The 22,952-nt window shown below is 36.6% G+C and overlaps 2 protein-coding genes across 3 annotated transcripts in view; one reads left to right on the top strand and one right to left on the bottom strand.

The window, feature by feature from the left end:
• LOC134537796 (protein O-mannosyltransferase 1) overlaps positions 1-18,126 on the top strand; it is a 53,700-nt gene extending 35,574 nt beyond the window's left edge. For both annotated transcript variants that reach the window (XM_063378604.1, XM_063378605.1), the window contains exons 9-13: positions 124-277; positions 6,132-6,349; positions 7,018-7,144; positions 13,698-13,872; positions 14,910-18,126. In XM_063378604.1, coding sequence (XP_063234674.1) covers positions 124-277; positions 6,132-6,349; positions 7,018-7,144; positions 13,698-13,872; positions 14,910-15,096 — 861 coding nt within the window. In that variant the 3' untranslated portion in view covers positions 15,097-18,126. The remainder of the gene's footprint in view (positions 1-123; positions 278-6,131; positions 6,350-7,017; positions 7,145-13,697; positions 13,873-14,909) is intronic.
• LOC134537797 (zinc finger BED domain-containing protein 4-like) lies at positions 451-5,158 on the bottom strand. The gene is made up of 2 exons (XM_063378607.1): positions 4,730-5,158; positions 451-2,613 (listed from the first exon to the last, which is right to left on the bottom strand). The coding sequence occupies exons 1-2, from the start codon at positions 4,875-4,877 to the stop codon at positions 911-913; spliced, it is 1,851 nt and encodes a 616-aa protein (XP_063234677.1). The 5' UTR covers positions 4,878-5,158; the 3' UTR covers positions 451-910.
• Positions 18,127-22,952: the final 4,826 nt, after the last annotated feature.

Genomic DNA, 22,952 nt, shown 5'->3' with positions numbered 1-22,952 from the left:
GGTGTATGTACGAAATAATTATTCAAATCAATCTTTGCTATTGCAAGAACCATTCAAAGGCCGTACTTCATGAATGTATAGACAAGGTGATGTTTTGGTCCACGGTGGTTGAACCTGTTCAAGGTCCACCTGGTGCACGTGAACTCGAGCCAGGCGCTGAGGTTCAGTGGCAGGCAGCTGCCCGACTGGGGCTTCAACCAGCACGAGGTGGTGACGGACCGCATCGTCAACCAGGACGACACCGTGTGGAACGTGGAGGAGCACAGATACACCAAGTGTACGCGCCAGTTCCATGCCCGAGGCATTCTTAAAGAACTCCCCCAATATCGCTACTTGTACGAGACCACTCACTTAAACTTTCGTGGTGAAAATCAACAGAAAGATGCCATTGTTTCCAACATTTCAACTAGATATGTGCGAATGTCAAATTTTCATTGCGAAGCGAATAATAACTATTTGTGCGAATTCGAATCGAATGCGAATAGTTGCTTTTCAAAACCATAAAAAAAAAAAGTTTTTATTTTTAATATCAACTTTCAACCCCCATTAATACAGAGTGTAAAAATGCTCTACATTAAATAAAATTCCAGCTTTAATTTAAGTTCTATTTACAAACATGAAGCATGTAATTCATTTTGAAAAATCTCTACATAAAAACATGTACATGTACACAATTGCACATCTTAAATTAATCACTGTTCTTTTCAATCATCAAAAAGTTTTCATTGTTTTAAGTTTAATAAATTTTTATAACACTGGGAAAAATTATTTAACCCCCATGTTCAATTGGAGAACAAACAAAACGAAGTATGTTCTACAAATATTTAAAAATGACTAATACTATACACACACAAAACACCATTGAAAGATTTACACACTAGGCTCTTATATCCGGTCAACAGGTTAGCTTTTATTTCAAGTTGGCATGTAAAAACACCAATTGCTCGACATGCTGAGGTAGCAAGTTTTCTCTTCGTGCTGAAACAACATTTCCAGCTGCTGAAAAGAGACGCTCTGAATTTACTTGTGTGGAAGGAACCCCCAGATACTTCAGAGCTACTTTGGATAAATATCGGTACTTTGTACCTTCATTTTTCCACCAATTTAATGGATTGTCATGTCTGTTGATACGAGGTTCTTTTAGGTACCTCCGCACTTCTTCTTCTCCTTCATCATAATCTTTATTTTCTTGCATTGGAATACTATCGAAGACAGCCCATAGAGAAGATGTTGGTGCAGAGTTTGGAATGCTAGATTTAGCCTCTTGTACAGGATTGGAATCAGTTTTTAAACTTTTTATCTCTGACAAAAGAATGGCTTCCGATTCAATTGTAGATAGAAGCACTCCTTTAAATCTTGGATCAACCAACATTGCAGCACGCTGTAGGGGTTCTTGCATGTAGTTCGGAAATCTTGACTTTAGATTTTTATGCAATGCTCTTGCAAGTGTCATGCCATCTTTTTTGGCAGTGATGTGTGATTCAAGGTTACAAAGAAGACAGTGAAGTACTGGAATGATCATGGACAATGTTGGATAAGTGTTTCCACTCATTTCTTCTGTGGCTTCTGCAAGTGGTTGTAAAACTTGAACAAAGTTTTCAGCATGTTTCCATTCCAAGGCGGTCAGCATGTCTGTATCGCCAGAGTTCACGTGGTCGGCTACAAGAGCAGGTTTCATTTCCAGCAGTCTCTTGAGCATTTGGTACTCTGAACACCAACGTGTATCAATATGTTGAATTACTTCTAGTTTTGGCATGTTCAACTGTTCCTGGAATGTGTGAAGTCTTTTCCTAGCACGAGTGCTTCTTCGGTAATGACCAACTATACTCCTGGCCTTACTAAGAAGTGTGGTTGTACCCGGGCAATCATTCTTACTGTTTTCAATTGCAATTTGAAGGGTGTGAGCAAAACATGATCTGGAACCATCTTTAAATAATGACACAGAAGCCTGTCTGAAATTATGGGCATTATCAGTGATGCAGAATAATGGGATAGATGTCACTGCTGGATCAATTTCCCAGTCAATAAGAACATTTTTTATGGTAGTAGCCACCTGAACACTTGTGTGGGATTCATTTACAACAGTGTTACTCATTGCAAATGACACAGACGTGAAGTCAGGTCGGAGATAATGACAGGTAAGGCTAATGTAACTGTCAGTTGAGCGAGAAGTCCAGCCATCAGATGTAAATGCAATGGATGATATTGTTGGTAAATCTTGTACAAGCATTTTCTTGAGAGAGTGTTTTGTTTCCTCATAAAGAGCTGGAATATAATGTTCAGAAAATGTAGTTCTACATGGTACTGTGTATGTAGGTGCAACATTTTTGTGACCCATTAACTCTTTAAATCCACACCCTTCTACAAACTCATACGGCAAAAGTTCTGTTGCCACCATTTTGGCAATTTGTTTGGTTATGCTCTGTGCTTTAGGGTCGGATGGTGACATCTTCTGCGTACTTCTGAACATTTCAGTTAAAGTAGGCTGCAGCACTGGTTTTTTTTTTGCACAAGTTCCTTCAAGCTCATGAATTTTTTCTTTGTCTTTCATTAGTTCCTTGTACAACACAGCATGTTTTGCCTCCAAATGGTTCTGAAGTGTTGTTGTAGTGCCTGCAAGCAATATTAAAATTTTGTTGATGTGTCGCTCTTATTTTACTACAGTAAATAATTTCATTAGTACAACCAGTACAACTATAAAATGTACTAAATGTGTATTTAAATTGGAAAAAGTCGTATTTGCAAAATTTTAACCATCGGTAGCCTTGGAAAGACATAAAGGGGGATTAGGCCTTTCCATCTTGAAGTTTCTCATCTTTTTGCTATAAATATAATTTTGAACTATTTATCCCAATTTTTGGGAGAGCAAGCCATAAATCATATCCCCTAGACCTTCTATACCTTGTTGCAAACATGTATATACTAATAGGCTCTAGTCTGTTAGTGCTACGAGGCAATAACTTATTATTTCACACTGGAATACTCATACGACCAGTTCGCAAGTATTGGCTTCAACAATCAGCCAAAGCTAAGTGCTATGAAATGTAGAACCAAAATATTTAGCATGGAAGTTTTATTGTAAGCAGTATCAAAATATTTGAAATTGCAAGATGTTGAGGCCTAATTTCCCTTAAAATCTTCTCATGTTATGGGATAGGTATTCAACTGAAGAAGAAAAACTGATAGTAATTGTATTTTTGAGTTCCTCTCATTTTAGTTGAAAATTCTAGTAAACTGCATTGCTGTAATTGAAATATTTAACTGGTTGTTTAAGTTTTGAACATTTCGTTAGGCTCTGTTAAGTTATCTATTTATAAAATAGGTCATACTGTTCTAATCTGAATGAACCTGACATTGTCTGATATGCCAGCACTCTCCTAACCTCCTTCCCTTTCCTGGCATTCAAATTTCCCGCAGAAGTCATGTGCATGTGAGGGTGCCACGAACTACACCAAGAGGGTGCGGTCGATTCAGTGCCTCATACCCTAATTTCGATTTAATTATTATTACTGTAATTTTCTTTTAATAATACCTAGTGTTTTTTGTGTGAGTTTTCAGGTAATAGATTTTTTATTTCTGTTATGTACTGTCAGCTCGGTTGGTAAGCGCTGAGAGTGTTGTGTTGTCTATGGTTCGTCAGCAGCTGGCATCATGGCTGATAGCTCGTCAGATAACCTATGTAACCAATGTATCGTGTAATGCAGACACAGTGCGTGTAACAGGTACATAAAAATTTCATTGTTTCCTTTTTGCGTAAATATTAACTGGCCACTATAGACTCAGACTTGCCGAAGGCCTTTCATTAATAATAACTTTTATTGAAGTTATTTTTAAATTAATAATACCATGTTGGCTGTTCATGGATCACCAGAGTTAAATGTAAAAGGGTGTTTGTTTACTTGTTTTTTATCAAATATACCTCGGCGTGATTTGATTTTAAATAATGGTACCATCCGTTTCGGCGTGCAGCGCCAAGCCCCACATGGGTGACATCATGCCCAGAGTTCGAGTCTCACCCTGGTCCATGCCCCCTAGACACAGCAATCATTGGTTAGGTTAGCCTAGTTACAATTTAAGTATGGTAAATTGTTTGTTGGGTTAGCAACATTTAAAATACTTATTTATGGTTTTCAAGAAAAATAATAGCCTACTCAAAAACAACCATTGTCAGAATTGTTGATTTTTTTTTAGATGACTAACTTCTCTATGAGGGAAAATGTGAACAATAATCATCCTACAGATTACTTACTGTACCATTTTTTTGCTATTTTGTCATCCAAATCAAGTTGACTCCCAAACCAATTAAATACTAACAAAAATTTAGAAACGTGTTTTGGGGGAATTCAGTTTTACCGTATGTTAGAAAATTTGCTATTTAGACACTACCAATCCATGGCACACACAAATTTCTATTGTGGCACATTACATCATTAAAGCTTTAAACACCGCACGAAAACATTGTTACAAACGTCATGACGAAAATCTTATACAAAAAAAGGCAGACATGAAACTTTATTAGGTTAAAGGCATCTGAAAACGTACGAAACGTAAACATTCCACGAGTGGTTGCGATGGGACGTGTTTTACTTTCTTCTTTTTTTACGTTAGCGGTTGCATTGCGTTCGGTGAAGATACTACCATCCAAATAATAAATTATAACATCAATGTGTACACTATTCACAAATTATTAAACCCTTATTATAAAAAAAAACCTAGTTACATAACCTACCACGCGGACATTTGAACGACTGTTTGCAACAATCGCATTGTGCGGAGCAATCGCCAACATCTGTGAAATAATTCCATATTGCACTACGTTTCTTTCTTTTTGACGGTACTTCTTTCGCTTGTAATGAACCGTCTGCACCTTTATCCATTTTTAATTTCGTTAGATAAAATTATGAAAACCCACGGTAGTCGACAAATGCAGCAATTTAGTTGTGTTTACTTACACAACACTTTAGATTAATCGATAGTGACGTCACGTTCGAGCGATAGGTCGATCTTCCGAAGTTAACAGAAAATAAATCGCACGTGACGTCACAACTTGAATGATACGACGAAGCTTCGTTTAATGCGAATACTTCATATCGTTTCGAAGTGTTATCGAATATTAAAAAAACTTCGAATTCGATTGTACTATCGAAGCTTCGCACATGCCTAATTTCAACAGTTGTCATACAATAACTAGGGACAAAATTTGATGGTTTTATTTTCAGGCCAATTTCGTTTTTAAAACACATTTTGGTGTTATTTCTTAGAGCGAAATTTTAAAAGTTCTTTTATATTAGGTGCAGAACAATAGATTTGAATCAAGAAAACAGCTGATGGGAATATGGGAGGATTTAATTTCAGCAGCCTTAAAAGCACAAACATTAACTGTATAGTCATTTTTAGGGCCATGGATAGCAGTGATCGCTAACACGTCACACTCGTGTGGCAAGGGTTGTGGGTTCTTTACCCAGGGGGTTCGGACTAGGAGTCCACTAATTTTCGTGGTCCTCTAACCCTGCCTGAAGGTTTGGTCTCTTGCACCATGGTGGTTAATTTATTGTACTGTCATTGCTGTGACAATGTATTCTGTAAATTTATTAAGATAGTTCTCTTGTATTCTATTACGTAAGTGTTCATAATTCATAATAACATAAGTCTAATAAAATTTCTCTGACTTTTCCCTTACTTTCCTGACAATTTTTTTTTTAATACTTGATATTTTTCTTTTTTTCTTGATAAAATATATAAAACCCTTACTCAAATCATCTCCATTTCTAGTCTACAATTACATTTAAAAAAAATGAAAATTCAAACAGTACTTTGCAGATACCATTTTATAATGTGTATGATAATGCACTTAAACACCATTTGCATATAAAAAATAATGCTATCACAGTTTGGGTATTGGCAGACTAGAGCCTGTTTTACATTCAGTTCCTCTTCCTGGGAAATTTCAGTTTATTCTTTTCCAGAATTTCAAGTAAATTCCCTGACTTTCCTTGACGAAATACAATATCTCTTGACTTAGAAGAGTGTGGACAGCCTTCCTAAGAGACTTGTTTCCAGGTATGAAAGGTTGTTCTCCGTGGAGTGGAGCGGAGTGGAGTGATGGTTTGTTTGTTTTGCGCCGGCCGCAGCGGAGGACCAGAAGGACCGCGAGCGGGAGCTGGTGAACGCGGAGATGATCCCGCTGCGCGCCACCTCGCTCAGCTTCTGGGAGAAGTTGGCGGAGCTGCAGTACAAGATGCTGTTCACCGGCCAGGAGAACGTCCAGAACCACATGTACAGCAGCGAGCCGCTGGACTGGCCGCTGATGGCCCGCGGCATCGCCTACTGGGTCAGCCCGCACAGCAACGTGAGTCCCGTCTCTCTCCGCTTGATGCCCCTCCCCGCCTGTATGGGCGCACGTGCTGTGTGCAGAGCTTCAGGAGAAACCGCGTGATTTGAAAAACTATTCAAGATATCCTGTGTGGTGTCTGTTTACGAAAAGCATTTAAGAACGCGCTGAGGGCAGATAGGTGGTTCTGTTTCCGTATTTCTTTTTTTAAACTCATAATTTTAGGAGTCTGAAAGTGGCTAAAATGCGAGTTTTTAGAATAATTTTTTTGACACACAAACACTGGGTAAAGATTCTTGAAAGTACCAAACGGTCTTGCATCACACCTGTATCTACATTTCTCTGCCATCTAATGTTGAGGTCACCGCTTGGATTTCATAGTTATCCTATGCACTATGAGAAAGCTGCATCCCTTTGGCTTAGAGGTGACACTGCGCTTCAAACCATTATTGTAAAGAGTATATGTAGAATTTGTTTGAATCAGAATCAAATCAAAGAATCAAGTCCCAAATGTGAGAATTGAAGTTGGACTCGTAATATGATATTTTTGAAATCAACTCAACCCTAAATATTTAATGTTTCAATATGTTTTCACCTATTTAGCAACTGTGAGTATATTTTAAAGTGACTATGAGATATCCGGCCATGTGCTGCTCTAATTACAGTCACATTAAACTGTGTTCCAGGCGCAGGTGCACCTGCTGGGCAACGTGGTGGTGTGGTGGAGCGGAACGGCCGGCCTGGCGGTCTACAGCTGCCTGCTGGTGTTCTACCTGCTGCGGCGGAGACGCCAGTGCTACGACGTGTCTCCGGGTGAGAATAGCAGCACGCTCTGTGCAGCAACAAAGGTTTACTTTTGTAATTCAGGGTCAAGTGAAAAGTCTTAAATACAGCTTTCTGTGGTTCAGCACATTATGCAATTATAGAGACAAGATTACTGTATTTACTCGCGTAAAGGCCCCCTTTTTTTTCCAAATTTTCGAACCCAAAAAAGGGGAGGGGGCCTATAGATTTTTCTTTTTTTCAGATATGAAAAACTAACATTTAATAAAAGAGGGTGGAGTGGTGGGGGGGGGGGGGGAGAGAGGCAGAGGCGTGGCTTAACCTCCCTCCTGCCAGCTAGCCAGCCAACCAGACAAAGGAGTGTAGGTACCTGCTCCACCCACTTCCCTTCCTCCTTCACTTCCCCTCTACGCCCCTCTCTATTCCGTCAACACTGCACATCAACACAAGCCGGTGAGTCCAGTTTTCTTTATCTTTATGTCGTTTGAGATAGGACTAACTGCTTACGTCTGGCATGCCTCACAGACGGTCCTACTGAGAAGGGACAAACTATAATACCAGTCTTTGTATCACTGCCGCTTACAAAATCACCTCCCCCCCCTCACAATACATGGCTTGCTGTTTGATGCATGCCAAGCTGCCCTGCACTCAGATAAACCCAGAAAAAACACGTTTTTAAATTTTTCCTCAAAATGTTTACAAAAAAAGGAGGGGGGGGGGGCATATACCCGGCCTTTATGCGAGCAAATACGGTATATGGTGCATTGCGATTAAACCGAAATAACACACTGAAGAGCTGTCAATACACCATATGACACTGAAATGCAAATTAGCACACCATAAAGCAGCAAATGCAACTCAGATTATTAAATTAATTTGTATTATTCATCAAAACTCAAATTGAATCACAAAAACTTAATTTTTGAATACATTAAATTTAAATTCAATGAATGAATAGGTCTGTGCGAATATCAGCTTTTTTTGGTTCGATTCAAATTCAAATAGTAAGAATGAGAATTAGAATCACACTGAAGACATTTTTTCAAGTCATATGTGTTTGATGATATCTGATATGCTATCTTTGTGAACAAACAGAATTCATAAAAAATAAAATAATACAGAAATCTCCTGTTTTCAAAATGAAATTAGCATAGAAATAAAACCATAAAATCTTGTCTCGTCTAGTAATCCGACACCAATTGAGCCGCTCGAGTTCAGATTTTTTGGGTGAATTTCAGCTGTTGGCATTGGCCACCAAGTTGCATTACAGATCTGCCGATGTTTTCTGTTTTCTAACGGGTTTCTTTTCATAGTTGTTATCCCCCTTGTAACTAATTTCACATTCAGTTATCCGGCAAATTCGCTCATCCAGTATGGCAATTGTGCTAAAAATATCAGATTAAAGAGTTTTTATTTAAAAAAGTTTTGGCTGGTTTTCCCCCACCATGCTGTGAGATAGGATGAAATGATGATTCTTTGAGATTTTAATTAGAACTATATATAACTTGTGTAGTTGTTTTTGTAGTAACTCATATTACAAGACTTATACTGCAGAAAAAAAAAATTGTCCTCTTAAGGACTCTCTGACCAGTAAAATGTTAGTTTAATTGACTGCACGTAATTGTAGCATGCAAAGAGGTGGTTGGTTCAATAATGCCTATGCTAAGAAAATCCTGCTAGCATTGCATTCGTACAGAAAAAAACAACATAATTTTATGGTTAAAAGTTTCTAGTTGAGTCTGACTTAGGAATAGTGGATGACATTCAGGACTGGGGATTGCATAGGAGTCATCAGATTTAGTGATGGGTCGAATCCCATTTTTCCCGAATCCAAAATTTGAATTTGAATCCCAAACAGTACCTCGAATCCACCCCTCGAATCCGAATCCAGATCTCAAGGGTTAATTATAAAATAATTTATAAGTTAAGAGAAAAAATTAAACATTATGCAGAATTATTTAACTCTTTAAATTTTTATTTAAAAAAAAAAACAAGTATTTTGACATGGTCTGGATCAAGACGATTCCGTTTTGGTTCACATATGTTTCCTGCAGTTCTGAACAAACTTTCAGAGAACACTGTCGCAGGTGGTGAACACAAATATTTTTTGGACAGTTTATGTAGCCTGGGTGAACACGCAGACTGAGTTTTCCCGTATTCGAGGATGTTTATTTCTGGGTTAACTGTAGGATCACGTAAAAATCTGGTCACTTCATCAATTGCTGTAGAATCCGACTTGGTGGATTTAAGGCATTCAGGCATTATCTGTGAGTACAGTGATTCATGTATTCACGTAAATCTGAAAATGAAATTCAACATCCGACGGAACAATATTTTGTAGTTACCAACTTGACATTTGTTAAAAATCCCATTGAAGATAAACGCTTTCCTGAAATATTTAATGGAAACTGAAAGGCGCCATCTTGGCTTCAATGGTTTTAGGTAGAGATGTACGAACCTGCAAATTTTTAAGTCGAGTCGAGTCGAGTCGAATTATACAATAATTAGTTCGAGTCGATTCGAGTCGAGTTTGTAGATCATAAATTCAAGTCGAGTCGATTCGAGTCTGAATTTTTATTTGAATCTTTGACACTTAAGTTGAGCTTGAATATTTGCACTTTACTGCTAAGAGTCCTTAGACTGGCCCACGTAATCAAATATATTTAAAATACAAGTATTAATACAAATAATTCATTTAGAATAAATTCTTAACTGATATAATACAATTCAATAATTGAGGTATAGAGCATAGAAAAAAGTATTTTTTGAATTTTTAAATTTTATTTAACAAATATTGCCCAACTATGAAAATTAAAAAAATTTGATATCTCCTAAAGTATTTGGAATTTCTTATATCTGCCGGCTTTAATGAAAAGAGGAATTTTAAGAGCATATAATTAAAGTATTTTCAGAATTTTTAAATTTTATTTAACAAATATCGCCCAACTATGAAAATTAAAAAATTCGATATCTTATAAAGTATTTGGAATTTCTTATATCTGCCGGCTTTAATGAAAAGAGGAATTTAAAGAGCATATAATTAAAGTATTTTAAGTTTTTAACATTTTTTTTCGCAAATACCGCTCAACTACATATTTACCTTATTTTGGACCGAACGAGTTAGCTGCGGCCTGCAGCATTCACGAGTCAATAAAAAAATGAATATAATTTAGGCTTGTTGGCGCGAAGGTTAGGTTACGTTTCACACAATCATTAGAACATTTTTGAAAACTTTCACTTATGGGAAGTGTAAGGCCGTGCTACAATTAACGCAACATTACAATAAACGTTCCCATAACAAATATAATACATTTAAAGATTATTGCTACAACACTAACGCCGTTACGTTGCCGGCCAATCGCAAGCTGGCACTTCCAACCAATCCATGCTTTTGTATTTGTATTAAATAGTTACACTTTATAAAATACTTTCACTTTATAAAATACTTTATACTTCATAATTAATTTTAACTTGCCACTTAATTTGGATAGCAAACAATTATACAAAATGCACTCTCGCCGAACGTAATAGTGTAAACAAACACGGAAAAAAAATTCATGTTCGCCACCCTACACTTCCTAAAATTAGTGGAGCGCAGTTGTTTTTTTTAACTGCCATTTCGTGATTGGTGGCGTATCAGTCGCAAACATGCGCTCTGTAACACAAATATAACGCTACCGTTAATTTATTATTGTAACGTTGCGCCGATTGTAGCACGGATTTACTAAAAAAAAGTAATATTTGGGCCGATATTAAGATTATAAAATTTAATTTGTGTTTTGTTTATTAAAAATGTGTTCGTCTTCTTTGCTATGTGGTCACACCTGTTAAGTTGGCAATATGTGAAACTAAAATATAAATAATATGGCCGATTGTCGTCATTGTTTTTAAGTACGTGTTTCGGTCTTACGTACGTATTTTTAGTGTCGGCTGAAGTCACGTAAGGAGATATTAAGAATTGTAATTCAATTTTATTATATTTTATCATCGAGTTTTATCCAATTTCCTTTCGAGTTTCGCCCCGTCGAGTAAAATAAACTCGAATGCCGAGCCGAGCCGAGCTGATGCTACTCGCTCGACTCGACTCGAATTTTCGAGTCTCGGCCCATCACTAGTTTTAGGCCATAAGAAATATTGTCGTGCGTCTTTTAAAATTAAGCCTCACTAAAGCATAGTGATTAATATGGCCGAAGTTAAAAGTGACGAGGTGTTTTCTCTAGTTTACCCATTAAAATTCTTTATATTAATATAGTTATTTTTTGTGTTGCTCAAAATGATTGGCTAACAAATTCATTGGTTGGCCATCATGGAATTCTCAGATAATACATATTTTAACGTTGGTAGTCTACACAAACCAAACTTGGTCATAAAAAAATCATTAATAGAACGTGTATCAGAATATTTAAAATTGAATCGCGATTAAAATAATAATTGTATAATGTATTAATTTTTGTCATTCATTATTTCATTGTTATTACTACATGAGTGACCGTAACTTGTGATGAAAGTCGGCATTATTGTTGTATTACTAAGTATCAGATTCCTCTGTTAAGTTATTAAAAAAAAAAAAGATTCATATTACTAGTCTAGATCCTAAATGTGCTTTAATTTTATTTTTTTTAGCATATTCTGAGAATACATCTGTGATTTATGCCTTATTTAATGCCAATGTAGCGACAATGCATCCATGTTCATGAATATAAAGTAAGTTTCCCAAATCAGTACATGCTTCATAATTTTTTTATATAATAACGAATTAAAAGTACAATACAGTAGAACCTCGTTAATCCGTGATGCGCTAATTCGGGAATCGGATAATCCGGGACAATTTAAAAGAGCAGAAAAATAAAGAGAAGTAAAAATTGTCAGCGCTTAAAATTGCAAGCCATCGCGTGGGCCGCCAAACTCTGCAATGCTGTTTGTACCGACTCTTTGTGTCGCCCCCCCCCTTTCAGCTGTCACATTTGTCACTCTTTAAACTTGAGGGGGATGTCCTGACTTCTGCTTCCCGTCTCCCTTTGTTTGTTTCCACCCTCCAACACACGGCAGGCGCCTGGCGAGTGACGTGTCTGGCTGGCATTCGGCTGTTCGAAAGGGGTTGGGGGGGGGAGGGGGCTACCCAAGGGGGCTACCCAAGGGGGCTACCCAAAAATTATGTGTGCAAGGTCAGCACGATCTTATCTTTCTCTGTTCGGCTGTTGTAAATGACCGTGAACTAATGGCTAGGCAGTGCTGTATTTTTTTAAGCCGAGACACTAATTCTAAGACTGCCGGCCCTTACCGTGAACGGATTACGTATCCAGGTTTATTAATTTTTTTACAGGATTTAAATTATCCGGGCATCGGCGGGTCCCAATTAACACGAATAATGGGGAGTTTACTATTTTTTATCCATCTGCTGCCAAGGCGCAGTAAGCCTCGAGAGATGTTACATCACATGACCTTGGCCTTAACCCAGCTGCACGCCAGTGTCTGAGAAGCTTGACAAGACCTTCCAGGCTTTTAATCGCTAGTCCGTGAAATTCGGTAATCTGTGATTATCTCGGTCCCGACCATCATGTATTAACGAGGTTCTACTTTACCTCAATAGGATGTGTTCCAAGGAAAACGTAAACAGGCCAAGTAAATTGTAAGCATTTAAGTATTTAAAGTACTACATTTACATCAATATTTTTCCTCGAATCCCGAATCTTTTCCTTTGAATTTCGAATCTTTCGAATACTAGATATTCGGTGGGATTCGAGGATTCGACCGGCCCATCCCTAATCAGATTAAATAATGACAGTTTATTCTGTCTCATAGCCTTTTACCTACATGTTTATTAAATTTTTTCTGATATTTAAGGTGAGGCTCTCACAACCTCCTGTATAAAACAAATCAGTTTCTGTATTCCGACTCATTATTGAAGTAGTTTTTGGAGTCCCCTGTGCATCAGTAATAAGTATGTAGTCACCCACCATATGAGATGCGCCTTTCACGATTCTGGTGCCTCTACTCTGGGACGACGAGGGGTCGAGACCCCATCAGGGGCTTGGCGACCACCTCGCCACAAGGTAGCAGAGTCGCTGGTGGCATGGCCGAGTGGTGAGGAGCGCGGCTCAGGGGAAGTAGGCGCAGATACCAGTCCTCTTGTATTGCATACGTGACCGCAAGGGGGGATAATGAGCGCGGTGCTTATTGGTGGCGCGTGTTGAGTAGGTGGGAAGGGAGGTGAGAGGCGGCAGTTCAAGGTCACTCAGCAGCACTAAGCCGGGCTTGTATTGGAATGGTTACCATGCACCCTGGCACTAATAGAGATGGGTGGCCAGTGCTGCACCTGTGAAGAAGCAGGGGGGGAAAGGGGAGGGAACGATGGAATTGTTGTCTGTTGGTACTAGTTGGGTGCGTGACATACTCCACATGCATTATACATCTCTACGCTCTCAAATTGCTCACATTACCTTTTCATAGAAAAGTAGTTTGCATTGGAGTCTTGTTTCTTAGTTAAGGTCATACGGATGATTGTTTGGTTACTTTGCTTTTCGTACTAACTGTAGATTTTATTAATAGTTTATTGTGCCCTAATAGTTTGTGTTAATTCCAGAACTGTGGCACAACTTCACACTAATTGGAGAGGTGCTTCTGAGCGGATATCTGTTCCACTATCTGCCGTACTTCTTCGTGGAACGCACCCTGTTCTTACACCACTATCTGCTAGCTTTCACGTTTAAAGTGCTCCTTACGGCAGCATTACTTGAGCACTTGCATCATGTCATAAGGTACGTTGGATTATGGCTTTAATACAGTACACCTGTCCCTTGTAGTATTACTCTAGTTCGTTCCAGGAAAACAGAGTGCTAATCAAGAGTGTATGTTAATTTGTTTTCCAATCAAGTAAGTGTGCCTGTTAACTACCATTTAAATCAAGACTCTCTCCCATTAAAATTATTTACAGTACAATTATATGTTAAAATACATTTCAAGTACATAAAAGTAGGCAAGAACATTATTATTATTATAGCAGATATATTTCAGTTCTATTAAGAATTAAAAAATCATAAACTTAATGTTTTCTATTATGTATTGGAAGGATTATTTAACCTGTTAACGTAATTCCTGACTGTTGTTTACTAAATGTATCTGGAGCCATGGCATTTTATGTTGGTAAACATTGTTTTTTTTTCTTCTTTGCATACAAAATGCAAGCTAGTAAAAGGTTGCTAGAAATCAACATTTTGTGACTCCCAGCACCATTACTTTTTATTTTGAGCCTTTTTGTGGCTTTCCTGACCAGTCTTTCAGTTTCGTTACTTTTTCTTGTCCAGTCTTTCAGTATAGTTTTCATGACTTCCATTATCTGTGAACACACTACTATTGTAATTTCTTGGCTTGTTTAAAGATGGATCCACGTCAAGTTAATGACGGTCATGCTATCATTGCAGTCACAGACGTGAGCTGAAAAATTTTCTGCAGAAATCTAAGCACACAATTTGTAAGGAAAATTTTCCTTTTTTTCCATTACCAACATAGATGTACATAATTGAAGCTAGGTTGATATACGTTAAAGGGTAATTATTTTTCTGCCGAATTGGTAGGTATACCGTTTAAATGATTTTTTGTTCCCAGTCGGTAGAGCGTAGCTTAGATCCTACCCAAATCTCAAATGTTTGGTGATGAGACACTGTATGTTTAATTTGGTTCTGTTTGAATGAAATAGTGGTTTGTTTTGTTATTTATTTGTGTGTTTCGGTGAGTAAAATTTTCCCAAAAAATACTTTGTGAACTGACGTCACTGATCGTGGCGCGTGCTCCCCAGCCTGAGGCTGAAGCGGCGGGCGTGGGGCCTGCTGTACAAGGCGCTGGTCGCCGCGTGGCTGGCGCTGGTCCTGGCCGTGTTCCGGCGGTTCACCGCGCTCAGCTACGGCACGACGCCTTTAACCGCCGCCGACGTCCTGCGCCTGCGCTGGATGGAGTCCTGGGACTTCATTGTGCATCGCCAGTGAGAGCCAGCATCGCCTGCGTCCGCTTCTACCCGTGTCCAGGAGTCGTTTCACTGTTTCGGGAACCACTATCATTTTTCATGCAAAATATTTTTTGTGTTAATCTTTTGTTTTACATACTGTAATGAATGAATGGACTTGAATTAGATATTAATTATTTGTATTTAAATTTTACAAAACGGAAAGTTTTGATAAAGGAGTACATCGCTTTTTTTACAACCTTTTTTTACATATTATAAATTGCAGCTAATCATGTCTTTGTATATTAATTAATTATTTGTGTCAGTGAAAAGTAAAAAAAAAAGATAAGAAGTCTATTGACTTTTTCAATACCTCAGGACTAGGCTAAATAGATACAGTTTTAACAGGAACAGATTATTCTAATACAGTGAAAGCTCTTTAATCCAGGATGTTTGGGTTCCTGGCCATGCTGTGTTATTGAAAGTCAAAAGTTATAAAAATTATTGCAGTATGAGGTTATTTAAAATAGGTCTTAATAAGCTGATTTATGGCAAGGAAGATAAACAATGAAAAAAGTAAAAAAAAAAAAAAAAAAAATAGGTGCATGTGTATTTATGTAAGGGGCAATACATGCTCATGGTGCACATATGTAAATGTTTAAGGGTGTAATTAATAGGCTAACACTAAGTTCTGGGATTGCAAAAATAGAAAATAAAGTAGGTTTTCTATTTATATTTTTTTCAGACCAATGTGGTATTAATCTTAGCACTGGCACAAATATTTTACATTGACACTCATGTATGTCAGATGGTTTTTCTGATGTCCAGAGTTGAGTTAAAATGTGTACTATAAATCACTCATAATTTCTAATTTTACTTTTTGAAGAAAATTAAGGTTTTCCTCTCAATGATTGCCATAAATATTTTAAGGTCCTAACAGTGGCATGGTGTATTGAAGCGGTAGTGATGCTACACTGCACTGTCTCATGCTCATGCACACGCTAAGGCGTCAGACAAGAACAGTACAAGGCGATGTGGTAACGTGAAACATGGCTGCTTCTACGGAGCACACAGACAACTGTGCATGCAGTACTCGTAATTATATATTATTTTTGCTAGTGCAACAATTATGCGATAAAACATTGTGTTGTTAGAGTTGCATCATAATCATCCACCTTGAAGATATTCATTTCATACTGACAATGTAACATGCTCATTCATTTATAAACTGCAACACTCAATGATTATACAATGAAATAGTACCATTTCATAATGTGGCTGAGACAAAAACCCAAAGAATTTTGTGCACCTGGTTTTGGGACACTGATATAACAATGGAATAACATAAATAATGATGCAGACTATATTGAGAAATAATAATAGCTTTGAAGTATCTTTCTGTTGTGACTTAATGAGTTTCCATTGTAGGTGATCTCTACCACTGTGATGTACCACACCAGTATGAAGACCTTTTAATCATTCTTATAATCATATGTGTGTTTTGTTTTTGTACAAACTTACATTTTGGTGATGATGGCAAGCCTGTGAGCTCATGTAGGCTATGATTTAATAAATATGGAAGTAGATAAGTTACTCAAACTGACATGGGAATCAGTCTTGCCAGGTAGATGGGTTTGTTTTCACGGTTGAAGCACAAATTGTAAGTCCGAGTAGGTATGCAAGAAAACAAGATCTAATTACATTGTAGTTGAGTAAGATTATAGGAATAAAATTGAATCTCTGAAGAGCTTTTGAAGGCTCCTTTGTCAGAAAGTCTAATAAGCATTATAGAAGGTTGTTACTGTAATTTATTTCATTATTATTAGTGATGGCATGATGGGTAAAATTTAATTCAAAAAATTAAAAATTGAATATTGTTCTATAAAAGTGTAAAATTAATTCCTTACAAAATATCATTACTCATGTAGACTTTTTCTAAATAATGCTGTCACATCCTGCACTGTTAGCTCATTTTGTCCAGATAACTTGTTTTTCTCCATACTACTAGTGGTTGTTTTCTCATTCCAACACATTTGCCCTTCTTAGTAATCCATTTGTCTTTGTAACATTTATAAACTCCCGTACGAACAATTCAGAGCAACACTTAAATTTCCTTATATTTTACTAGAGTTATTTGATCCAGCAATCAAACTTTGATTAACTTATCTAAATGCCAATACACAAATATTGACAGTTCATCAGTTATTCTTACCTAAATTCTGAATCAGGGGTTTACAAATATTTGTGAGATTAAGATTGATGAGACAACATTTCATGTGTCATATGACATCTGAGGAAGTCAAGTTATTTCCTAATATAGCTTTAAAATAAAGTAAATAAGTTTACACAGGTTTTAGTACCAAATTCTCTATTTTCACACTATGTTGCACCTTACTACATATCAAAAGAATGAAAAACCTAATGTGTGGCAAGTTAGTCTACATGAAAATATTGTGTTTCCACACGTCACTTGAGATCGTAACATTTGTAATGTGAAATAAATTTCTAATTTCCCAGACCATAGTAGTTTTAAAGAACTTCAGCCACATGTGAAAGACTTAAACCAAATTTATAAAAATTGTAAATAACTACTAAATAAAATAGGGTGACCACTCTTGGCAGTATCTAATTTTAGGTTTTTCAAAGTTTTCTCATTAAATGTTCATTGTCAAATTTTACATTGAAATAAATTATAATTTTGTATATTGAAGTTTACAAGATTGTACATTTATAGTCAAATTAAATAAAGCATGAACACATTAAAAGAATAAAAAAAATTTCCCCATGAAGAGATTTAACAAATAATTGTAACTATTAAAAATCATAATTTTTTTTGTCCATATGCCTTCATCGAGGGCATTTACTAAAGACCAGTTTTGTTATTTCATAAAATATACTAGTTTTCAAATTTGTAATACAGTATTTCAGTTCCTTAGTTATTGCATGAGTATGATATGTTCCAGTGCTGTTAAACCAAACCTAAACCATTCCACCATTATTTAAAATTACCATGATAAATAAAAATTATATAATCTTACCACAAATTTTCAAAACCCCCCCCCCCCCCCCCCCACAGATAGATATATATTCAGAGAGCTTGAACAAATATGAAACCGTGCTATGTCAGGATTTACAATATAACTGCGCCAATACGCAAAACCTGTATAATGAAAAATGATGATACATACCTACAATATAAAGCATCTACATTAAGGGAAGAATTGGTCCAGTACTAAGGATCTGAAATTTGGGAGGAATATGTTGCAGAGACGTGCATCTTTGATTAATGATTACACTTGTATTTCTGTTATTTATTTTTCTTAGTATTTATATGAATTATTTTTTGCATTTTAACTATTGTTTATTTTTGATTAGGTAGTGAAAGAATAATAAAGTTATATAACTGTACATGTGAACAAATAAGATAAGACTGTTAACTATGTATGTATACTCAAATTTTTATGTTTTGTATATTATTACATTTCATGTACTGGTGGTTGTATTTTGTTTTCTTTATATATTTTTTTGAAATAAAACTTTTATTTTCATAGATCTTTAAGGTTTTTTTCCAGCATTATCCTTGAATTTTAGTTTTAAAAATCATTAATTTTAATTTTAAAAAATAATCGTGCAAAAATGCACAATTTCTTCTAAACATTTGGAAACAATGATAAAAAATGCATCATTCACATAGCTACTTCATTTTTAAGGAATTTATTCATAATACTGGCTAAATTTTTTGGGAACTGTACAATGTTTCTTAGACATAAGTTACGTTGCAAAATAAAGTGTAATAACAGTGTTCGGTCGTTGAAAACTTGCCGGGAGTGAAACTGTGTATCAAAAATATCCAAAACAGCATTTAATACTGAGACCTGATACTACTTGAGTCTGAAATAGTTTTGCATCACCCATCACAGAACTATATTTACCTAACAATTTTAAATGAGTAATTTTAACAAAGGATAATAAAGGTTAGGGGTTACTTGAGATTAGTCAGTGGCAAAACATAGTTTTTTTTTTTTCCAATTTGTATTTGATTCAGTTTTAAATACTTAATACATGTATACAATAAAAATATTTTTGACGTGACGTCTAATAAATCAATGAATGCCGGCTGCACGCACTAAAAAGTGTCCCCTTACACACATTGTCCCATTGTGCTGTGTCCCATTACGCTCATTGTACACTTGCACCACATCTATCTCCCTTCCACTCGATTGGAAAAACCATCGATTTGACTTTTTTGAGGCACATTAAACTAGAAACACTCCCATTCGTTTCCTACTTTTCCAATCATCGTCCTATCCTTAACAGAATAACACAGTTTGGAAGAAGTTAAATAGCAAACATGTATAAGTGTTATAGTTAAAATAATCTCTTTGTTAAAGTAATAAACATATTTGAATTAATGAGTGCAAATAAAAGTAAATTTATCAATTAAATTGTAGATTTCATTTCACTCTTTTGTATCCATATAAAATAGTGATAATTCAATAAAAATTATTCAATTTTATTCATAATAGTATGCAATCATTTCATCAATGTTTTGTTATGATGTTGTTACGTTAAACTATCGTCTGTAAACCATCTTTACAGACAACCAATTTTTTTTTTACATATTGAGTGAATATCACCTAATATGAGTATTCAATATTTACAATAAGGTTAGAACCAAAGTGTTTTTTTTGTAAAATAATTTGTAGATACCCAGATATAGATTTCAATGTATTAATAAAACCAATAAAATATGTATCCAGAGTGGCTGAACTTCAATTGGCAGGACACTTCACAATATGTAAAACTTCATCATAAATATAACTTCTTAAAACTCCAAAGCTTACCCTTTTTTTTAGTTTCATTTTGGTACTGGTAGCGTATCACTATTTATAATCATGTACATTAAATATCCACAAATGTATTTTTAAAATGTAAAATTTAACTATCATAATGTTTGTTAACTTTTCTTAACCTTACCATACCTGCCAACCGTCCCGCTTTAGGCGGGAGACTACCGATTTTATAACCTTTCTCCCGCCCTCCCGATTTGTCATTCAAATCTCCCGCTTTTTGGTTCTGTTTCTCTTGAAGTTTTTAATGCCGTAAATTTATAGTATTAATATGTTTATACCATTATTCCGTACAAGCGTTTAGTAACTACGGTTCATACCATAACGTGTGGTTATTTTAATAGCCTCAATGCCCACAATTGTTGGCTAAAACTCTTGGTTAAGCGTAGAAAGAAACGTAGTTATTTACGATAATTATGGGAGCTGTTTTGGTACACGTTCGTCATTGGTGTTTGTTAGCCAACCAGAAAAAGGTATCATTCAGGGGGGGGGGGGGGGGGGGGACACTTCATAGGGCAAGGCAATCACATTTTTCTAGTTGCTGTACAGTTTTTAGAGGTGTAAAAGTAACGAAAAAATGTGTACCCGTATGTATTCGTTACTATAACAATTAGTACTCGTTACTTTCGTATCGTTACTCGTTACTTCTGATACCGCATGACATGGCACATGCTATGTTATGTAACAGCATCGAATCGAGTCGTATTTCGTACGCGTACAGTATGACGTCGCGTAAATAAAAATAAATCGAATATAAACAATTAAAAATATTTGATAATTAACAGCTTTTGTTAACCAAGAAACAATTAACTCTCATTAGAGCGGCTTTATTATAATATATCTTTTAAGATAAGAACATAAAACGTGAAAATACGTGATTATAAAAAACAAAAACATACATAGTTATAATTTGTAAAAAATACTTTCTTACGTTGTTTCTAGAGCTGTAGCAAACCGTATGTATTCGTTACTGTGTAACGGGTGCGGCATCTAGTAACGAGTAACGAAACGTTACACACGAATGCATTTCGTTACTCGCATCTTTCGTATGTTTCACGCATGCACGCGCGTATTCGTTACAAAGAACGATGTTTGTTTATTAATAAAAGTATAATTTGGAAATTCGTCGTCCAAGTCTTTTACTGTTTATTAAAGGTATTGTGTGTGTAGACAAGTTTTAGATTCGAACAGAGATAATAATAATTAACTTTACTTTAAGTTTCCGCTTGACGAAACTAGGTATGTGTAAATTATTAAAACGAAACAAAATAAAAGTTTTGTGTAATTAAAATAGTGATGAGCATTTTGTTTTCATGCCCTACAGAATTTCCTCTTTTTAGGCTGTGTGTAGTCGCACGTTGAGGACAAGCACACAATACATTAATACCTAGGTACTGTTCTAAACGTCAATGAGTCTCAAATTCTGCTCAAACTTGCTACTTATGTACTTTAATTAGTCTAAATGTTTTGTATGAATTTTATTTTTAGGTCGAGAGGAAGGTGTTGGTAAAAATTTTGTATTGCGTATCCAAGTCTATCCCTTGATTTTAATGGCATTATCCTGTGGTAATGATTCTTGTTGTTTTAATATTAATTAAAACAGCAAGCATCATGTGCCACCGGATAAATCATACATGATCATGCCAACAGGATCAAGGGATAAACTTGGATACGTGATACGGAACAATTACCGAGGTGAGGGTTGCAATAAAATGAAGTGTCTTTTAAATTTTTATGTTGAAATTAAGGTTTTTTCTCCTTAACAATTGCTATACACCTGTCTTCAAGAAGTGAAGATACGGTAATGATTTGTACTTTCACCTAATCCATAAATAATTGATGCCATTGGTAACAGCTTCAGTTTTTGTGGGGAAAATTGTACAACTTAATGCAGTTAAATTTGCTAGAGGTGTAAAAGTAACGAAAAAATGTGTACCCGTATGTATTCGTTACTATAACAATTAGTACTCGTTACTTTTGTATCGTTACTCGTTACTTCTGATACCGCTGACATGGCACATGCTATATTATGTAACAGCATCGAATCGAGTCGTATTTCGCACGCGTACAGTATGACGTCGAGTAAATAAAAATAAATTGACGCCGTCCCCGCTACCTCCGATTATATAGACGTGATTTTGTTAGGTTCGTGTTCTCAGGGAAGGTTCGGCCTTGTGGCTAGAGGTAGGGGTCAACGCAGTAGGGCCCCCCGAGCTGTTGAGGCCACTCGGGACGCCTGAATAATAACACAAAACCTCTTCAGATAGTTGGTGAATTTAATACAGCACAGCCCAATACATGGTGCTGCCCGTTCTGGCCGTAACGGTTTGCCCGACGCGACTAGTCACACGCGCAGCTCACTTCCTCAGTGGCGGCTCACGATTCTTATGCGCGTGAGGGGCAGACTCGTATACGTGACGCGAAAGTTACAAAAGACACTGACATGGCACACGATATTTTGAAGCACAATACACTACACTAATACCTAGCTCTGGATAAACTGGGCTAGCAACACGTAGGCCCGTGTCTCCGGCGACTCTACGTGGTGACTAGGTGTGTCCCAGGGACTGAATCGTTATTAAGTTTGGTGGCGCACTGCCGTACGACGGTGATACATAAGCCCTGACATGACGAATTACACTTAGGCGAACAACTATTCCACTAACACATTACACTTGATAAACTGGGCTAGCAACACGTAGGCCCGTGTCTCCGGCGACTCTACGTGGTGACTAGGTGTGTCCCAGGGACTGAATCGTTATTAAGTTGGATGGCACGTGTTGCCTGCTGGCTGCCCCGTGCGGGCCAAAACTAAGTAGCCTGAAGGCTAGGTTGGGCGTGAAGCGCCGACGTACAAACACATACTCTCCCCACAGTACTTACGTATGACGTAAAACACTCATCTCGGAGCACTGATTGAATTAAGTTAAGTACCTCATGGTAAATTTAGGCCGACCGCGGAACTGTACAAAAGGTTGAAAAGAAATTACACTATGGAAAAATACATGTCGGTGAATGCAAAGGTTGAAGGTTCCGCGTTGCGCGCAGG

This window comes from Bacillus rossius, chromosome 12 (assembly GCF_032445375.1).
Source record: "Bacillus rossius redtenbacheri isolate Brsri chromosome 12, Brsri_v3, whole genome shotgun sequence".
Taxonomy (NCBI): Eukaryota; Metazoa; Arthropoda; class Insecta; order Phasmatodea; family Bacillidae; genus Bacillus; species Bacillus rossius.
This window is presented reverse-complemented; position numbering and strand designations above follow the sequence as displayed.